Raw genomic sequence first — 22,340 nt, forward strand, 5'->3', positions numbered from 1 at the left:
GCGCTGTTCGGGGGTGGAATGGTAGGGAGATAGTATGAATGTGGTTCGATGAACCTTCTGCCAAGCACTTAAATGTGAATTGCAGAGTAATCATGTAGATGTAGACAACACAAACACCCAGTCATCTCGAAGCAGGTAAACACTCTGTCCGGGTGGCGCAATGGTTAACAGCTGATATCAATAGCCTTTCCCTTTGCTTTCCTTTCTCGATATATAGCTTCATTTTATATAATGTGTATCACAGCTGCGGATTTCGTGTGGTGTCTGCGGAGGGGAGGGGCGGGGGGGTCGATCGTATGCGTTTTTGTTAACGCTTAGCGCTATAGTCCTTTAGTCCATCTCACTCGATAGGCTTCTTTCAGGTGTCCCTTCACTCTGTGGTAGTAGATACGTGCTAGACAGTGTAAAGCAGCGTTGATGAAACCACTACCTAATACCTACCACACAGAGGCACATAACTGTAGTTGAAGGTCAGTTCCTGAAAGTTCATGATTAAAAAAATTGCTCTGAGCACTATGGGACTTAACTTCTGAGGTCATCAGTTCCCTATAACTTTGAACTACTTAAACCTAACTAACCTAAGGACATCACACACATCCATGCCCGAGGCAGGAATCGAACCTGCGACCGTAGCGGTCCCGCGGTTCCAGCCTGTAGCACCTAGAAACGCTCGGCCATCCCGGCCGGCCATGATTAAAAAATCGAACGTTCGGGATCTTCAGTCTACTTGCAGAAAAGCGTTTAACATTAGATTAAGTCTGCCTTTCATTCATATTGAAACACATGAAATGCCTATCAAATCCGTATTTAATATGGTGAAACATTATCCTTGAAAGTTCACTGTCTATAAAACAAATTTTCACTCGAAAAGCAGCCAGAATTGTAGCAAGTACGAACGGACTAATTTTCACGCTATACCAGTGACAGACCGACAACTACTCGCGAGTTAAACATTCGGTCGTTTCAGTGCTCTTCTTCATAAGAGGTGCTCGCCAAAATATTCCGCACAGAGGATGAAACACACCACGCGGAGTTCTTACTACGACGAGAATGTTCACACGCTCATATCTCTTGAACTATTTAATTTATAAACATCAAACTTTCATTAAAATGTTCGCAACTCCAGTCGCTTCATTCACGATATGTTCGAACCGAAATTAGCTCACTATTTCCTCATCTTACCGAGTATTTTTAAGGAGCGATCTAACATCGTGTTAGCCGTAGACCGGCTAGCAAGCGACTGTTTCGAGGTACTCTCCTATATGCCAACTCCTCTTTTCGCGCGGGAACAGCTTAATTCTGATTGGCTGTTGATCTAAACGACCAATCAGGAGGTTCGTTCTAGATCAATCTCGCGGCAAATCTTGCCTTATCCTATCATTAATTTGATAGTAATTAATGTCAGCAAAACTTCAGATTCTTGTATTTTGTTTGATTAAAATAAAAGAAGTGGGAAATATTCTTCAGATTGGTAAATAAACTTATTCCGCCCCTAAATTCCATTCTGGCCAATTTTATACAAAAGCAAGCAAACTCCGACATATCTCACCTGAATAGTGGTTGCAACATAACTTTCCCACGGTTCGTTTGTACAAGGTTTTACGTAAAACGAAATATTAAATTTTAACGTATGTTCCCCATACACTCTCTCAATCATTCTCAAGCCATAACATGGCAAAATGTAATCAAATAATATTTTGACTGATTTTTGTATTACATAATGCACAGTGTTCAACGTTTGAAAAAGAAAATTCTAATTAATTGATTTTTATGCACTGATAACTTTGGAATGGCTTCAAATGACAATGAAAGTTAATCTGTTATTGTTCCTAAGTTCGTTTTAAACAACAAGGGTAGGTTTTATGAGTTGTAGGTAATTCTCTTTATCTCCAGAAGTATAGTAAAAAAGTCTAAAATTTTATCAGCATCATTCGAAATAGCGGTGTACCAAATTTGAACAAAATCGGATAATAACTAATATGGATTATTTAGATTCGTATAGCGTATGAATCTTCGTATTGACTGAATGTTACGCTATGCAGTTCTCACGGCAGGCTGCGTCAGCCGTGTTGTGTGCAAAGCGAAGGAAAAACAAAATTGCCATCCTGCAGCCACCGTACCAAACCGCTGCGCGCCTTACAGCAACGAATGTCATCTCGTAATAATTTGCTGCGTTACGCGTATGTTATTATTAAAAAAATCTTAGATTCTTTACTTCGTGGCTGGAGATAGAAAGAAGGATCCTTTATTATGTGATTATATGATAGCGAAACAAACACTGGTAGCAGTTACTTCTGTAAAATATCTCGGAGTATGCATACCGAACGATTTGAAGTGGAATGATCATATAAAATTAATTGTTGGTAAGGCGGGTGCCAGTTTGAGATTCATTGGGAGAGTCCTTAGAAAATGTAGTCCATCAACAAGGGAGGTGGCTTACAAAACACTCGTTCGACATATACTTGAGTATGGCTCATCAGTGTGGGATCCGTACCAGGTCGGGTTGACGGAGGAGATAGAGAAGATCCAAAGAAGAGCGGCGCGTTTCGTCATAGGGTTATTTGGTAAGCGTGATAGCGTTACGGAGATGTTTAGCAAACTCGAGTGGCAGCCTCCGCGAGAGAGGGGCTCTGCATCGCGGTGTAGCTTGCTGTCCAGGTTTCGAGAAGGTGCGTTTCTGGATTAGGTATCGAATATATTGCTTCCCCCCACTTGTACCTCCCGAGGAGATCACGAATGTAAAATTAGAGAGATTCGAGCGCAAGGAGGCTTTCCGGCAGCCGTTCTTCCCGCAGACAATAGGCGGGTGGAACAGGAAAGGGAGGTAATGACAGTGGCACGTAAAGTGCCCTCCGCCACACAGCCTTGGGTGGCTTGCGGAGTGTAAAAATGTAGATGTAGATTTGGACGGGTGGAAATTTGCTACCGGCAGTGGTAGATTTCTTTGATGGGATACTTTTTACAGTGCACGGTAACTTGCTGTTGCAGGTTGACGCTTGCGGCCGGTTGTGGATTCTGGACACCGGCTTCGTCGACATTCTGACGAGCGACTTCAGGCGGATCTGTCCCACGAAGGTGGTGGTGTTCGACAACCGCGGCGAGAGGACGCTGAGCTACGAGTACCCGCACGACGTGCTGACGGCCTCGTCGCTGCTGGTCACCATCGCCGTGGAGTCGCGCGACGCGGCGTGCACGCAAAACTTCGCGTACGCCGCCGACGTGACGGGCTTCGGGCTGGTCGTGCTGGACGAGCAGCGGCGGCGCTCGTGGCGCGTCACGGCCAACTACTTCTACCCCTACCCCCAGTGGGGCCACTTCGACCTGAACGGCGACTCGTTCGACCTGATGGACGGCGTGCTGGGGCTGGCGCTGGGGCCGCCCCAGGCTGACGGCGACCGCCGCCTCTACTTCCACAGCATGGCCTCCGACCGCGAGTCCGCCGTGGCCACGTCCGTGCTGCGCAACCAGTCGCTCTTCGAGGACGGCGTCAACCACGCCAGCCACGAGTTCCTGCTGCTGGGCGAGCCGCGGCCCGGACAGGTGAGCACCGGCTCGGAGCCCACGCGGAAGGTCTCCGTCCAAACCACAGGATTAAACAGTGCCCCACCGCTACAACTCTGCTAGTTGATCAGGAGTATCAGCTGAGTATTTCGGTACAAGAAATTGGCCCACAGGTACTCAGTATTCCGCTGCATCCATTTTCAATAAGCTACCACCAGAATTCAAAAATCTTGTCAGTAATCCACACGTGCTTTCAAATCGATACTGGAGAGTTTCCTCATAGGTCTCTCCTGCTATTCTGCCGAGGAGTTTCTCCAAAAATTAAGCTGATTCCTGTTTTATATTGTTCACTGCGTTCATACAGGGTGTTACAAAAAGGTACGGCCAAACTTTCAGGAAATATTCTTCGCACACAAATAAAGAAAAGATGTTATGTGGACATGTGTCCGGAAACCCTTTATTTCCATGTTAGAGCTCATTTTAGTTTCGTCAGTATGTACTGTACTTCCTCGATTCACCGCCAATTGGCCCAATTGAAGGAAGGTATGCGACTCATTGCTCTGCAGTACTAGCATCGAGCACATCAGTACGTAGCATCAACAGGTTAGTGTTCATCACGAATGTGGCTTTGCAGTCAGTGCAATGTTTACAAATACGGAGTTGGCAGCTGCCCATTTGATGTATAGATTAGCACGGGGCAATAGCCGTGGCGCGGTACGTTTGTATCGAGACAGATTTCCAGAACGAAGGTGTCCCGACAGGAAGACGTTATAAGCAATTGATCGGCGTCTTAGGGAGCACGGAACATTCCAGCCTATGACTCGCGACTGGGTTAGACCTAGAACGACGAGGACACCTGCAATGGACGAGGCAATTCTTCGTGCAGTTGACAATAACCCTAATGTCAGCGTCAGAGAAGTTGCTGCTGTACAAGGTAACGTTGACCACTTCACTGTGTGGAGAGTGCTACGGTAGAACCAGTTGTTTCCGTACCATGAACAGCGTGTGCAGGCACTATCAGCAGCTCATTGGCCTCCACGGGTACACTTCTGCGATTGGTTCATCCAACAAAGTGTCAGTCTTCATTTCAGTGCAAATGTTCTCTTTACGGATGAGGCTTCATTCCAACGTGATCAAATTGTACGTTGTCACAATCACCATGTGCGGGCTGACGAGAATCCGCACGCAATTGTGCAATCACGTTATCAACACAGATATTCTGTGAACGTTTGGGCAGGCATTGTTGGTGATGTCTTGATTGTGCCCCATGTTCTTTCACCTACGCTCAGTGGAGCACGTTATCATGATTTCATACGAGAGACTCTACCTGTGTTGCTAGAACACGTGCCTCTACAAGTACGACACAACATGCGGTTCATGCACGATGGAGCTCCTGCTCATTTCAGTCGAAGTGTTCGTACGCTTCTCAACAACAGATTCGGTAACCGATGGATTGGTAGAGACGGACCAATTCCGTGGCCTCCACGCTCTCCTGACCTCAACCCTATTGACTTTCATTTATGGGGGCATTTGAAAGCTCTTGTCTACGCAACCCTGGTACCAAATGTAGAGACTCCTCGTGCTCGTATTGTGGACTGCTGTGATACAACACGCCATACTCCACGGCTGCATCAGCGCACCCTGGATTCCATGCGACGGAGGGTGGATGCATGTATCCTCGGAGGACATTTTGAACATTTCCTGTAACAAAGTGTTTGAAGTCACGCTGGTACGCTCTGTTGCTGTGTGTTTCCATTCCATGATTAATGTAATTAGAAGAGAAGCAATAAAATGAGCTCTAACGTGGAAAGCAAGCGTTTCCGGACACATGTCCACATAACATATTTTCTTTCTTTGTGTGTGAGGAATGTTTCCTGAAAGTTTGGCCATATCTTTTTGTAACACCGTGTATAGTGTAATTTCGTGTTCTATCATGATGATGTTGATAGTGATGATGAGTAGAGGAGGGAGAGGATAGTAGTGTGTGTTGGTTGGGTGAATAGCTGTAGCTGTGGTTGGGGTCTTTGTCATCTCTTCCGTTACGAGTCTGAATTAATACAGTTCGCGTAAGATGGAAGAAATGGCCTTCAGAGATGTATCAACTATCGTTGTCCCCTAGCAAATGACTCACCTGCTGAGCTATATATATATATATTCTTTGATGTCTTTTCTTGTTAACAATTTCATCTTCTTACCAAGAATTAGCAGCTTTCGCTCAGTTAACATTATTTAGAAATCCAATCTGCATTTGGATCGCACTTCATTGACTCTTGTGTAGAAAGGCGTGCAGTATTCTGCTGCATCCGTTTTCAGTAAGCTACCACCAGAATTCAAAAATCTTGTCAGTAATCCACACGTGCTTTCAAATCCAAACTGAAGAGTTTCCTAATGGGTCTTTCCTTCTATTCTGTCGAGGAGTTCCTTGAAAAATTAAGCTGATTCCTGTGTTGTATTGTTGACTGCGCTTATGTAAACTTACAGCTTGTCGTCTTTTTAGGATTCATAAACATTTTATTTTATCTCTTATTACTTTTGTGCTGTAATTTCATATACTGACACGTTCCATGGCCACAGAGGCTGGTCAGTTTGGTCCTACAGAGCTAGATGTGTAAGATTTAAAAAAATCAATAAATAAAATGTAACACAGTGGGTGTTTATTGTGCAAACTGAAGATGGAGAGGCGAGAGAGAAAAGAAAAGGAATTAATGAAATCAGTTGCATCAAGACTTTATGTGGAATTGGCGGTGACGAGCGAAAATGCGTGCCGGGCTGGGACTCGAACAAGTGATCTCCAACTTACTAGGCACTTGCGTTAAACATTATGGCACCCTGACACAATTTTTAATGTAAATTCGAGGACTAACTCGGCCCGCTCCCGACCTGCAGTCAGCATGTATTTCCTCCAAAATGGCCCATTTTAGGTTCATGTGAATCTGACTGACAACTCAAGGTTGAGGATTCATTGCCTGTCGAGGTGAATCAGTTACACACGGTGATTTTTTCGACCGTGTGGAAACTATAGGAACTGATCGATGAGAGGGTACGGAACAAAAAAGGTCTAATGTTCGTGTGCCCGAAAATGCATGTTTCCATGTTAGAGACCATTTATTCAATTTATTTAATAAAATTGCAGCCAAATAGCCACATACAGTTACTTTGCTTAATATTTTACATTTACATTTTTGCATATTCATTTATAGATTTCACTCTTTTACTGCACAGTTCTATGTGATATCGTTCACAGGCTTCGTTACACAGTTCACACACACATGTTGTGGTTGACTCATGATAAGTTTTGTTTTTGCAAATTAGATGATGAAAGCCGTGAATAGAAAATCTAGTTACGACATGTTCGAAGTTCGGTGCTGTCCATGAGCTGTTCGTCATTGCTTCGGTGTCATAGAACTCCGGCCATACTTTTTCTCGTTCGTCCTCCATGATCTTGATTTCTGGAAGTCCTGGTGTGTGGCATCATATATCAAAGTTTGATGTCTTCAATTAGGAATGTCTCTCTCGCTGCAGGTACACTAGTCTAGGTCTTGTTGTCTTTGAGAGATCCAGTGCTCTTTTTAGATAAGTCGATTTTACCTTTTCTAGTGTTTCTATATTTTATCTGTCAGGTGGTCCCATATAACCTCCATCTCATAGGACAGGATAGGTAAGATTTTTGCGTTGAATAATTTCATGGCCGTTTCTAGACTGAGTAGGCGGATGTTTTTGATGTCCTGTATTGCTATTATTGCTTGGGCTTCACGTTCTGTTGTATGTTTCGTGAAGCATTTGGCTGTTGGTTGCAATGTCGCCCCTAGGTATTTCAAGTATGATGAGATTTTTATATTTTGTTCTTTAATGTTGATTTCCGCATTCTTGGGTGTTTTGCCCCCTTTTCTGAAAATCACTTTTTCTGTTTTTGTTATGTTTATGTGTAGTTTGTGTTCACTGCACCATTTGTCTACTTTCTCAATGATTTTCTGCAGCTTCTGTATATCTGTTGAACCTACGGCTATGTCGTCAGCGTACGCATATATGTATACATCTTCTTCATTTTCTGCAATTCGCAGTACTTCTTCAGTGGCAAGAATCTAACAGCAAAGGGCTCATTGGGCCACCCTCTAAGACTCCGCTCGATTGCAGAATGAGGTTCGAAAAAGAGAGTTTGTCTGATACTGTGATTGAGTTGTATTCGAAGACTGACTTGATTATTCTTGCTCATACGCTATCTTCTCCATCCCTTTCCAGTAGGTCAAAGGCTTTGGTAAAGTCTATGGACCATTTATTCAAACATACATTGTTACAGAGACTGCGGTCTAACATGCTTGGAAACATCAGCGGCACGTCTTCCAACAAGGGAGGAAAACTCACCCGCAAGAAATGCCGATGGTTTCGATCTTTTAGGTGACGTGGAAGGAAGACTGGTCCCAAAACCATTCATTTCCGAACGTAAGTTAATTAGACCGTTTTTGTTCCGAGTCCTCTCATCGACCAGTCCCTAGAGTTTGTACACAGTGGAAAAAATCACTCTGTATTGATGCGTGCTGTCTCTTCTTTCGGGCGTTTCCAAAAGAACAGACACCACCTGTTCATACAACTGGTACGCGCTAACGGAGCTCTAGTTGGCCGGGCCTCGTCTGGTGAGGTAACTTTGTTGCAGACTCATTACCGAGCTCAGGGAGCCTTACGAGTGCAATTTGTAAAGGAATTCTATACGCTACACCGTATCGGGCGCCGGACTCGATTCCACGTTGCAGTTACGAATCCAGCCGGGAAGTACTGCACATAAGAAATTTTACTAGGTCATGAAACATGGAAGTACTGAAAGCTCTCAGCAGAACAGGTTTCTCGTGAGAAGCGTTGCAGGATAGAATTTAGGAGCAACAGAGTAAACTCTTAACCCTTTCGTGGGCAGAATTATTGAGCAGTTTTTTTTAATGAATGGAGAGCAGATAGTAGTTAACAGATAGGTATATTTATCAAACAGAATATCAGATTTGTTCCAACTGTGAAAGTGAGGTCACACAACAAGGTGGGAAGTATTCTTCCCACTGCCCTTCCTTGGAGTTAAATGACAAAAACAACTTTTTCAATATACGTCATATTTATTTGGTAAATTTACTTCTCTTGTTACAATGATTGATCACAATTACGTGCGATAAAATTTTCTGAAACATAGGTCTGTGCAAAGTGGTATCTGACAATATGTGCAAACACAGCGAGTGGTCTTTTCCGTAGCTTTGGTTCTACAATGACTGCACGTCCAGTAGGTTTCTTCTAAAATGGGTTCATGCTCGCCTACAGCCACATGACGAAAATCTTCTGGTAATTTACCCCTTTTTGCCAGAAAGACAGGTTTTGTCCACGCCTTTTTGCGATGAGAAGCCAGCGATCAATTGTCTGGCTAGATGGATCCTGTATGTGAGCTGATCATGCTGTCCACTTTCTCTTTTCCTTATTTTCCACTGGATAAAACCGTTCACTGCAGCCACATTCACCAGGAAATAAAATATTCTGTGCCAACATTTTACAAAACGTCTGCCAATAGCATACCTTTCTCGTAATTGACCAAACTTATCGACACCACTCATTATTTTGTTGTATTCTGCCACAACTTCAGGACAAGAAATCTCTGTACTAGTACCATCCTTGTTTTTCCTTTTCACTGTGGCTGTTTCTCAGGGGTCATGAATTGAGGACAGGAAAGTGGCTGGACGGTTATCCATCCATTTTACTTCTGAAATGGCTCCTTTTGTTTCAAACTGGAATTGTCCTCGTTCCAATTTTACGTTTTCCTTCATAAATTTGGGTAAATCACAAGTATTTACCTTATACTATATCTTTGAGGAAAAAAATCACAAAATGTCACGCAAACAGCACTGCAAGGCTCCTCTACAGGGCAACACTCAGCTATACAATGCCTTTGCGTGAAGGTACGGCAAAACCGGCGGGAACTTCCGATTGGAAGTAGTATCTTATACTGTTCACTAGGTGGTAGCACCGTACAGAGGTGGTAGCTGTGAATCCCACGAGACTAGGAGCGAGTTCGTTATAGTGGGAAGCATGTTTCCCACGGCTCACGAAAGGGTTAAAGATGAAACCAATCTGTTTAGTTCGCTGGACGAACCTGTTCCGCGTCCGTTTCTCGTGCTGGACACCGCTCTGTTTGTCGGCAGACAGCGGCCGAGGCGATGGACGTGGACGGCGTCATGTTCTTCAGCGTGCTGCCGCGGAACACGCTCAGCTGCTGGAACTCGCGCTCCACCTACGGCGGCCGCAACATCGTCGAGCTGGACCGCGACGCAGACAACCTGCAGTTCGCCAGCGGCGTCAAGGTCATCCAGGACAGCAAGGGCCGCAGCCACCTCTGGGTGCTCACCTGCCGCTTCCAGAAGCACATGACGGGCACCATCGACAACTCGGAGATCAACTACAGGTGCGTCGCCTGCACCAGAACGCCATCCTTGCCCCCTGAGAATCTGTTATCTTATACAACCTCGTAAAGTTTCATAACCAACTATTTTCTATTGGTAACATAGTGTAACTAGAAACTGGGGTGTCTCCCTTTCTAACCTAATTGGGCGTTGCTGCTTTTCTTCGCCGTAATTTGTCGACTCACTCTGTGGTAAAGCTCTGTGTCTGTTACGATAGTGAGGAAGTGTCGTTGCTCACACTGAAACCTCCCCTTAGAAAAATTTGTGAATGATTGTGCTGATAGACCCCTTATGTTATTTGATTTTCAAACAGCTGAGCGGAACTGAACGTACTCAGACATTTCGCTCTTTACCTATTCTGACCAACACTAAACTGACACACAATATTTTTAGCGCAACGCAATCTGACTTTCAATCATCTCTACAAAAGAATGGCCCTGACTAACAATAAACTATACCTTTCATGAATCACTTACCTCTCAAAAATCTTCATTACTCGAACTACTGCAATACAGCGAGCGCCAATACTGCCAGCTACATAAAAGATTCTAACTACTGATAGGCATACTTAGCAAATGGAAGATTTTGATAGAGGACAAACAATGTATTTACCTTAATAGAGTTCAAAAGTCATTATATATATATATATATATATATATATATATATATATATATATATATATATATATATATATATATATATATAAGTTCATGACATCCAGTCTTTCAAATTTAATGTCTCTGATGGACACACGTCCAGGTCATCCGTTCTCGAAACTCCGCCATCTCTCTCCCCACACCCACCACTGCTGCCGGCTCACCTCCAACTGCGCAACGCTATGCGTTGTTCACATCCAACTGCTCAACACTACAGTAGCAAAAATTCCAACAATGCAAACCAGCCACAGTCAGCGATTTTCATACAGAGCGCTACGTGGCGTTACTAACATAAAAACCTAAACAGCCTACTTACAACACTCCACAACAATCTTGCCTTTACCTCCCCTTCTCTCTCTCTTTTTTCAAAAACGCAATAATCGAAAGGAGGTTCAGGATTTTATGTGCACCGATACAAAGGACACTAGAGTCTACCTTTCTATAAAATTCTTCCAAATTGGAGACCAAATCATACTGAAAACAAAAGAACCCAAGTTTCTACCACTTTTTCAGTTAGTCTTCGCAGGTTACGTAATATTACTGGTGCAATATAACTTATACCATCTTCATGTGACGAATTTTATTTGCGCTCATTTCAAATGTTCAAATGTGTGTGAATTTCTAAGGGACGAAACTGCCGAGGCCATCGGTCCTAGACTTACACACTACTTAATCTAACTTACGCTATGGACAACACTCATACCCATGCCCGAGGGAGGACTCGAACCTCCACTGGGAGAGGCCGAGCAATCCATGACATGACGCCTCTAACCGCGCGGCTGCGCTCATTTCAAGGAATTAGGGGGTGGTAGTGGAAACAGTGTATCAAAGTTTCATTGACTCAGATGTATTACATACCCTGATAAACACATCTCGCATTAGCGGAAGTCGTTGGTTCATTATTTTTTAATATGACGCGCTTTGCAGCGCCGAATATTTTGTGGAGACTGACTACGATCGCATCAGTACTAATTGCACCGTTCCCGCAAAGTTATAATAAAGAGACAGAGCAACCATCCTACAAAGCTCCTTCACTCACTATCTTGTATACTCAGCTGCAATTTTTACCTAGGATGTGTACATATACAGTATACCGGTAATAACAGTTACAGTATCAGTCAGACTGTAATAATTTGTGGTAAGATCTTATGGGACCTAACTACTTAAGGGTTGGTTTACTATCTTTGGCCCGAAAAAACATATTCTTTGAGAATTTTTTCCTCGGGATGTATTATAGATATCAATGGCAAATGTGGTCAAAATGTTTATTGATATTTCCTCTACAAACTGGAACTTTTTCGGCCGGAAATGTCGAAGAGCAAAGGCGGAAGTACCGTCGGAACGAAACAAAATTTCGATGCAGACCTCCACAATCGGAATGTCACAGGTCAGCCGGCTCGTCTGAAATCAGTATTGACTTGATGTTAGCGAAGTATATAAGATTCTTTAGGAGTTGTACCTCGCTTAAGTTATTTGGACTATAGGAAACAAAATGGCGGCCATTTGAAAAAAAATAGTGTTTTGTCATCCATTTTTCGACTTCGTCGGCCAAGTAAAAGAATTTATAGTTGACGGATCGGAATGGAAGTGGTACAACTCCTAGACAATTTAGTTAGCTTCGTCGGAAACAAAGAATCATGACATCAGTTCAGTAGATTTGAAGTTACCATACCGCGCGATAAAAAAAAAGTCATTTCGAGAAAAACGCGTTTCATGGTTTTGACTACATATAAATGCAATATTATGAAACTTACATTCAATCTGATACTCCGGGTCCATAAACTAGCCCCTCCTCTTCCTCACTGATGGCGTTCTGCTCGATCTGGGCCATCCTGCGCTGCTCCAGAGCCGCTCGCACGGCCGGTGACAGCGGTTTTCGGCCGCTTGAATCCGGTGGTCGTCCGAATGCTTGGCGAACTGCGTCGAATAGAGGCCCAGGGTGACGTCCATCGTTGTCATGGTCTTCAGAATTGCCGAATACCCTTCGTTGAAGCTGCTCACTGCCAGGAAAGTCGCAATCTCCACAGTCTTCGCACCGGAATGCAAATGCTTGGGGGATAACTTCCAAACACACGCGTTCAAACTTCCATTAGAATTTTGTGTGTTTTCTCCCAAGCACCGGTACAATAACTCGTACTCCGAAAGAAAAAAACTGGTGCGTGAAAAAGGCCGATTTCAGGCAGGTGCACTTTTTTTTTGTTCATCCGCGAATAACAAACATTTCCGTTGCATAATCGAAAAAACCGTATCGGGGGTGGATTCTAAACACTTTTATGGATCCAAAAATGGAATTTTAATAAAGTCCATTTTTAAACAAAAGATAGTAAACCTCTTCTTAAGTCATAGGTCCCTAACTTTACACACTATTTAATCTAACTTAAACTAACTTACGCTATGGAGAACACACACAACCATGCCCAAGGGAGAACTCGAACCTCCGACGGGGGGAGCGGCGTGGATCGTGACAAGGCGCTGCAGACCGCGCGGCTACCCCACGCGGCAATCTGTCCTGATACGTCATGCGGAGAGCGTTTTGGCTAGGGATACTTTAATAACAACTAATCATCATAAGTACGGGAACGCGTGATAGATCTTCGTTCAAATGGCTCTGAGCACTATGGGACTTAACATCTATGGTCATCAGTCCCCTAGAACTTAGAACTACTTAAACCTAACTAACCTAAGGACAACACATAACACCCAGCCATCACAAGGCAGAGAAAATACCTGATCCCGCCGGGAATCGAACACGGGAACCCGGGCGCGGGAAGCTAGAACGCTACCGCACGACCACGAGATGCGGGCAAAGATCTCTCCTAAACAGATAAGACACGAGCGTAGATGTCAACTGGGGCATTTATTAGGAAACCTTAGGTATAATCACAGTTTTGGATAACCAGCAACCACAGATGTTTCCTTAAGCACTCGAAGCGTCGGTTCCGCACGATTTGCCGCTATGAGGAACTACATCATTTGTTTCACACTGGGCCGTGGTAAGAGGGGCGCGTCAGACACAGCATGAAATAGAAAATATCATTTTGAGTGTGCCAAAGACTATTTGTGGCGCTGGGCTATCACTAGGATGGGTGACCATGGGATCTGCAGAGCGCTGTTGGCATGCGGGGTGCACTCAGCCCTTGTGAGGCAAACTGAGGAGCTACTTGATTGAGAAGTAGCGGCTCTGGTCTCGTAAACCGACATACGACCGGGAGAGCGGTGTGCTGACCACATGCCCCTTCATATCCGCCTCCAGTGAGGCCTGTGGTCTGAGGATGACACGGCGGCCAGTCAGTGCCTTGGGGTATTCATGGCCGGCGCGGGAGGAGGAAAGATTAATTGCACAATGGTGTATTCGCTTTCCGACGAAGGGAGCGATTCGAAGTTTATCAACAAGATAGTTCGTGAACAACTGACATCAGACCCTTCCATTGTGTCTTTCCAGTAGCTCACTCCAATAGACTACATATTGTGACTGATATATTGGCGGCCTTCTATATATATATAAAAAAAAAGGATGTAGAATATCGAAACATTGTATGCAGTCTTTTTCGTGAAGGAGATCTCTGTACATGGGTGGGATAGGGTCAGTTCGTCTGATACCTCTACGATATTGTGACTGTAGACACCGGACGAAAATACACATTACTCGGAGGCACACAAATTGGAATCGTGTTCCGTACTCCAACCAGACGCGATGTAATGTCGCACTAGACAACCGACACATTTACGGATGGGAAATTTTTTGCATGAAATATTTTATCATCGTCATGGTGCTTAGGTGTCATCCAATGTGGGAATGATGGCGCGAACGTAAAAGTACAGGACTTCCTGACTATTTGTTTCACCGCATACTGGTGCCGTTGGCGACTCTTTTTCATTTAGTGTACAACAACGCTCACTTCCAGAGAGCTTAGTGAAGGGAGAATAAATCCCATGCTTCCGTCAGCATTCTCACTGAAAATTAATTTTGTTGAATGCGCTATCAGTGTACGCCGATGACATACTGCAGCTGCAACATACGCCACGACAGTTACAAAACCGAAAAGTTCTTTTCTTGGATATCTGTAATATTAAACCACAGGATCTTATCCGTAATGTCCCCCAATGCTTGCATAACGTGTGTGCAACACTCTTGGTCACGAACGGTGACCATACACTGCACTAATGGAATAATGCTATTTGGATTGTTTCTGAGGTATTACACAGTTTTAAATCTTGATGACCTTTGTCTTGACTCCTGTCTGAGACTGAAATAACGCAGTCGATACTGGATCTTACGTTAGAACGAGTATTTTGAGACAACGGACTAGAGCTAGGAGAAAAGCTACTGTAGAAGCAATACATGAGAGGCTGATATCTGTAAACTGTTTGTGTTAAGTAACAAACAACCGTATGCCGCTATGGCGTTGGTAGCGCTGCCTTGAAAACCTGCACACATTCGTGTATGATACGTCGACTTTGAAGTTTACCAGTGCTTACGATTCATGATTACTTGTCTAAAAAGAAGCATTACTCATTACAAGAACTGGGAGACATGCATTTAATGTACTTGTATGCTGTATCGAAGTTTAGTGCAAAGAAAACTAAACGAGTGTACATAGAAATGTTTCACTGCCAATGTTCTAATTCGAAAACATTTGTAATCGTAGATAAAGACTTACTCATTTCCGAGCAATAGTTGTTCTCTTTTGAGCATTCCATTTTTAATCCTCGACAAACAGATTAACCGTGATATGATTCCTAATTCGAGTTCTTGAACTTCACGAGGTACTTTGTACCTATTTGAGAGTTCTTGAACTGGAACAAGGTAGGCAAAGAGGGGAACGATTGAATGGAGTGATACAGCACTTGCTCAGTAGGATTAAGAGATGGGAAATTCTACGCAGTACATTCAACAGATATTTTGCTTCTGTAATTAATAGCCAATTGGACGTTTCCACTAACCGAAATTTTTCATTTCGTGATTCTCCCAGGCTGGCGATGTTTTACTGAAGATTTAAGCTTAATGTCGACATCAATGAGAGATGTTTTCAATAACTTCCACAGCTTCCGCAACCAAACTCTGTCTCGAAATCTGAGAGAAAAACCTAGGAGATTACCCTCGTATGTAAAGTACAGAAGCGGAAAGGCAGAATCAACACCTTCACTGCGCGTTAACGATGGTAATATTACCGATGATAGCACACCTAAAGCGGAGTTATTGAACAGAGTTTTCCGTAATTCCTACGCCAAAGAAGACGAAATCAATATTCTAGAATTCGAATAAATAACAATAGACGCAAACATCCGTACCAAAAGATACGAGAGCTAGACAGGTCAAAAAAATGCTGCAAAAGAAAACAGGAGTAATTCGCTGAGTTACAGACCGGTATCACTACCACTGATTTGGTGATTGATTTTGGAGTATATACTGTGTTCGAACATTTTGAATCACCTCGAAGGCTATATCTCTTGACATACCATCAGCACTAATTCAGAAAATATCGTTCTAGTAAAACATAGATAGATCTTTATTCGCACGAAGTAATGAATGCTTTCGATACGGGATCTCCAACTGGTACCATATACCTAAATTTCTAGAATGCTTTAAACAATGTTCGTCACAACTCTTTTAATCAAATTGCGTGCCCTTGAAATATTGGTTCATTTGTGCTAGTAGATTCGTGATTTCCAGTCAGGAAGATCACAATCCGTAGTAATCGATTGAAAATCACGGAGCAAAACGGAAACAAGACAAAAATTTGGAGTAGGAGAAGAAATAAAACTTTAAAGTTTGTCGATGGCATTGCAATTTTGGCAGAGACAGTGAATGGCTTGGATGAGCAGTTGAACGGAATGGACAGTATCTTGAAAGAAGGATATAAGATGAAAATCAACAAAAGCGAAACCAGGATAATGGAATGCATTTGAATTAAATCAGGTTGTGCTGAGGGAATTAGAGTAGGAAATGAGACACTTAAAGCAGTAAATGAGTTTTGCTATCTGGGAAGCAAAATAGCTTATGATGGTCGAAGTAGGGAGGATATAAAATGTAGACTGGCAATGGCAAAAAAAAAAGACTCTTAAGAAGAGTATAGATTTAAGTGTCAGGACGCCACTTCTGAAGGTATTTGTATAGAGTGTAGCCATGTATGGAAGTGAAACATGGACGATAAATAGTTTGGACAAGAAGAGAATAGAAGCTTTCGAAAAGTGGTGCTAGAGAAGAATGCTGAAGATTAGATCGGTAGAGGACGTAAGTAATGAGGAAGTACTGAATAGAATTGGGGGGAAAAGAAATTTGTAATAAAACCTGACCAAGAGACGGGATCGGTTGGTAGGACACATTCTGAGACATGGAGGGATCACCAATTTAGTACTGGAGGAAAGCGTGTGGGGGTAAAAATTGTAGAGGGAGACCAAGAGGTGAATACGGTAAGCATGTTCAGAGGGATGCAGATTGCAGTAGCTATTCAGAGATGAAGAGTCTTGTACAGGATAGAGTATCATGGAGAGCTGCATCAAACCAGTGTTCGGACTGATGACCACAACAACAACAAAACGAAAGTGATATCCGGCCTTCTCCAGGGAAGTGTCATTATCGCTCTTCTGTTCCTAATCTACATAACGGTTTCGAAGGCAATCTGAGTAGGTCTCTTAGATATTTTTGCAGATGATGCTGTCATTTAGCGTCTAGTAAAACCATCAGAAATTCAAAACCAATTACAAAATGACTTAGACACGGTATGTGTATAGAGAGAAGAGTGGTAAATGTCTCTCCAGAAGGAAAAGGATGAGGTAATGCACAGAGTGAAAAAGAAAGCCGTTAAATTCCGGTTACACGACAGATCACACAAATTTAAAGTTTGTCGATTCAGGTATATACATAAGAATTACAGTTACGGACGTTGGAAAGTTGTCATAGCTAATGTTGTGGTGAAGGTAAACCAAAGACTGCGTTTCGTTGGCAGACCGCTTAGAAGATGTAAAAGTCTATTGAAATAATTGCCTATATTTCGTTTGTTCGTCTTCTGCTAGAGAGTAACTGTACTGTAGGTGATCATTACCAGATAGGACTGACAGAAGACATTGAAAAAGTTCAAAGAAGGGCAGCTCGTTTCGTGTTATCACGAAAAAGGGGAAAGTGAGTTGGAATGAGAATAATTGAAATAAAGGCGTTTTTCGTTGCCGTGAGATCTTTTCACGAAATTTCAATCACCAACTTTCTCCTCTGAGTGTGAAAGTATTTTGCTGTCGCCAACTTACTTAGGGAGAAATGATTATTATAACAAAATAAAAGTAATCAGAGCTTCATTTTTTCCTCACTCTGTCAGAGAGTGGAACGGTACATAAATAGTGTGAAGATGTTCCAAAGAACCCTCTGCCAGGCACTTAAGTGCGAATTGCAGAATAGTGATTCAGATTTCGATAAGATTTATATTGAAATTAGAAGCTGATTTGTCTCAGCTACTGCGGTGCTCTCATCTTGTAAAAACAATCTTCCGCGACAGCGGGTAAACTGAAACTGCTATCGGTTGCTAATGTAGAGCAATGACCCTTCATTTCATTTTTCTTCCCGTCAGTTTTTGCACAGGTACGACTTCTCGCACCAGTCATGCGGCTTCTGGGAAGTCGCCGATGCTGTGGAAAGATGGATTGGTGTAACGCAGTTTCGTTTAAGCAGGTTTTGTTCGTGAGTTCGCTCTCTATTCGTCGACCCCTTGCTGTTCTGTTTCAAGTAAACAGTCGCCAACAAGACTGCACTCCCGAAAACGTGCCTGGTATCAATAACGTGAGAGAAGTTTCTCTGATCAAAAGATACAGACTGATTCTCCACCTACCACGAGGAACGTGAACGTCGCGGCTATCGGATTAAACTAAAATTGACCTCTCTCCAAAGTTAACTGTGAAATGAAAGAGTTGTCGGTGTATACTTAACTACGCTTTGAGTAGTTTGGATTAGTGTTTAGAAAGCTTGGCTGAGAGCCGTGACCTGCGACCGCCTGCAGACATGGAGTTGTCTGTCCCCCTCATTCGCGGAGGCCGCATCTGCCGCCAGCGTTCCGTTCCGTGTCTCTCCGGACGACGTGGCAGAATGTCAAGGCCTCCCATTATAGAGAGGTGCGGTTGCAACATCTTAACAGCCAGCATCTGTAAGGTTTTCCTTAATTTATCTCATAGAGCAAAAGTACCTCAAAAACAAACTGGATAATAACTTGGTTTGTGTCTTTTGTCATTTGTGACTCTTCAAGCTGTGTGATTTTTCTGTTTATCTTTTTTTTCTTTTCTTATACGAAACGTGATATTATCATTGCATCAAGTACCGTTTGGGAAAGGAGATCAAAGGTACCTCCTAAGTCGACAAATGTAACTGCTCTTTTCTTGTTACTTTACTCAATGTGTTTTATTTAATTACACTACTGGCCATTAAAATTGCTACACCACGAAGATGACGTGCTACAGACGCGAAATTTAAACGATAGGAAGAAGATGCTGTGATATGAAATGATTATCTTTTCAGACCATTCGCACAAGGTTGGCGCCGGTGGCGACACCTACAACGTGCTGACATGAGGAAAGTTTCCAACCGATTTCTCATACACAAACAGCTGTCGACAGGCGTTGCGTGGTGAAACGTTGTTGTGATGCCTCGTATAAGGAGGAGAAATGCGTACCATCACGTTTCCGACTTTGATAAAGGTCCGTTTGTAGCCTATCGCGATTGCGGTTTATCGTATCGCTACATTGCTGCTCGCGTTGGTCGTGATCCAATGACTGTTGGCAGAATATGGAATCGGTGGGTCCAAGAGGGTAATACGGAACGCAGTGCTGGATCCCAACGGCCTCGTATCATTAACAGTCGAGATGACAGGCATCTTATCTGCATGGGTATGACCGATAGTGCAGCCACATCTCGATCCCTGAGTCAACAGATGGGGACGTTAACAAGACAACAACCATGTGCACGAACAGTTCGACGACGTTTGCAGCAGCATGGACTATCAGATAGGAGACCGTGTCTGCGGTTACATTTGAGGCTGCATCACAGACAGGAGCGCCTGCGATGGTGTACTGAAGGACGAACATAAGTGCACGAATGGCAAAATGTAATTTTTTCGAATGAATCCAGGATCTGTTTACAGCATCGTGATGGTCGCATCCGTGATTGGCGATTTCGCGCTGAACCCACGTTGGAAGCGTCTATTCCTCATCGCCATACTGGCGTTTCACACGGTTGATGGTATGGGGTGCCATTGGTTACACGTCTCGATCACCTCTTGTTCGCTTTGACGGCACTTTGAACAGTGGACGTTCCATTTCAGATGTTTTACGACTCGTGGCTCTACCCTTCATTCGATCCCTGCGAAACCCTACATTTCAGCAGGGTAATGCACGACCGCATGCTGCAGATCCTGTACGGGCCTTTCTGGATAAAGAAAATGTTTGACTGCTGCCTGGCCAGCACATTCTCCAGATCTCTCACCAATTCAAAACGTCTGGTCAATGGTGGCCAAGCAACTGACTCGTCACAATACGCCAGGCACTACTCTTGATGAACTGTGGTATCGTGTTGAAGCTGCATGGGCAGCTGTACCTGAACACGCCATCCAAGCTCTGTTTGACTCAATGCCCAGGTGTATCAAGGCCGTTATTACGGCCAGAGGTGGTAGTTCTGGGTACTGATTTCTCAGGATCTATGCATGAAAATGTAATCTCATGTCAGTTCTAGTATAATATAGTTGTCCAATGAATACACGTTTATCTTCTGCATTTCTTTTTGGTGTAGCAATTTTAATGGCCTTTCATTACGAAGAAGACTGTGCACCATCTTTCCATTTTAACTGCCCCGACAGCACTCTCTGGAAAATATTAAGTCATTCTGCAAATTCCCGCTACATTAATCTGCTTAATAATGTGGGCAATACATGAAACAGTGAGGGGCCATACATTTATGACCTTAGAGACTTTAGAAGAAACCATTCGTCAACGACGGGAATTTTATATTACTACCTAAAGTCTTAGTGGGAGCGGTATACCACAGCCGTTCTATGTTGTGTGCGATTTGCAGCTGAGATAATATGTGGATTTTCACGGAACCAATCACAGCGTTTCCCAACTTGTCCCCCTAGGAAAAGTGCCTACCAATTGGCTGGACCTTCTATTCGGTCGAACGCTGTTACATTGCTGTCATATTCTGTCCTTCAGCTACTCAAACCATCAACATCACGCTTCCAGAATGTACTAAGTGAATAGTCTTCCTCAATTAATACGTGGTAGAATGTGAGTAATAATAGATGGAATCATGCCTCAAGCATTGATACATCTCCATTATTTTCTTCCGAAAGTGTCCTGCAGATTTGGAACATTACTTCTTTGATCAATTCGGGTTGCATGCCAGCAACCAACTACCTCGTGTCGGCATTTTTCAGTCAGTTTGGAATTTTTCGTTACAGTGGTATTTTTCGTAACAATAAGACGTGAAAATTACCGTACAAACAAAGTCGCGAAGTATCTGGTTTCTGGACTGCTTCGACTCGAGTCCACTGCTTTCGTCAGGCACACGCAAGGCCGCACGTGCGACGAGGAGGAACGCGTAAACATACTGGGAGAGCCTTGAGTCGTGCCCTCAAGCGGGCTTTTGCCAAGCAGCAGTGCGACAATGGTAAGACAATGGTCTGCTACTCGGGGCGGGGAAAACAAACCTGAAATGTGCCAGTACAGTATCACTAGTGTGCTGCCTGACAGAGTCACCTTGATTATGCAAGGGTCTCTCCAAAGGAAATGCACACTGGAAACATCCCCCAGGCTGTAGCTAAACCATGCCTCCGCAATATCCTTTCTTTCAGTAGTGCTAGTCCTGCACGTTTCGCAGGAGAGCTTCTGCAAAGTTTGGAAGGTAGGAGACGAGGTACTGGCGGAAGTAAAGCTGTGAGGACGGGGCGTGAGCCGTGCTTGGGTAGCTCAGTTGGTAGAGCACTTGCCCGCGAAAGGCAGAGGTCCCGAGTTCGAGTCTCGGTCCGGCACACAGTTTTAATATGCCAGGAAGTTTCAAATACACACTATTTTTTTAAAAAATTCATCTTTTATTCTACATGTTTGAAAGTTTTACAGCGTCTACATACATCCTTTAGGAACAATATTTTCATTTCTCCACATAATTTCCATCCTTCGCAACTGCATTACGCCATCTTGGAGCCAGCGTCTGTATACCCACACGGTAAAATTCTGGACCAACCTGTTGGAGCCACTGTTTGGCAGCGTGCACAAGGGAGTCATCATCTTCAAACCTTGTTCCACGAAAAGAGTCTTTCAGTTTCCCAAAGAGATGATAGTCACATGGAGCCAGGTCAGCACTGTAAGGCGGGTGTTTCAGTGTTGTCGATCCGAGTTTTGTGGTCGTTTCCATGGTTTTTTGACTGACACGTGGCCGTGCATTGCCGTGCAACAGCAAAACATCCTGCTTTTGCCGATGTGGTCGAACACGACTAAGTTGAGCTTGAAGTTTCTTCAGTGTCGTCACATATGCATCAGAATTTATGGTGGTTCCACTTGGAGTGATGTCCACAAGCAAGAGTCCTTCCGAATCGAAAAACACCGTAGCCGTAACTTTTCCAGCAGAAAGTGTGTTTTTGAATTTTTTTCCTTGGGTGAATTTGCATGATGGCACTCCATTGATTGCCTCTTCGTCTCTGGTGAAAAATGATGGAGCCATGCTTCATCACCTGTCACAATTCTTCCAAGAAATTCATCTCCACAATTCTCGTACTGTTCCAAAAG

At 43.6% G+C, this 22,340-nt stretch overlaps 1 protein-coding gene across 3 annotated transcripts in view; it reads left to right on the plus strand.

The window, feature by feature from the left end:
- Positions 1-22,340, plus strand: part of LOC126335514 (protein yellow-like) — a 383,768-nt gene that overhangs the window by 300,759 nt on the left and 60,669 nt on the right. For all 3 annotated transcript variants that reach the window (XM_049998871.1, XM_049998872.1, XM_049998869.1), the window contains 2 exons: positions 2,989-3,540; positions 9,669-9,928. In XM_049998871.1, coding sequence (XP_049854828.1) covers positions 2,989-3,540; positions 9,669-9,928 — 812 coding nt within the window. The remainder of the gene's footprint in view (positions 1-2,988; positions 3,541-9,668; positions 9,929-22,340) is intronic.

This window comes from Schistocerca gregaria, chromosome 2 (assembly GCF_023897955.1).
Source record: "Schistocerca gregaria isolate iqSchGreg1 chromosome 2, iqSchGreg1.2, whole genome shotgun sequence".
Lineage (NCBI taxonomy): Eukaryota > Metazoa > Arthropoda > Insecta > Orthoptera > Acrididae > Schistocerca > Schistocerca gregaria.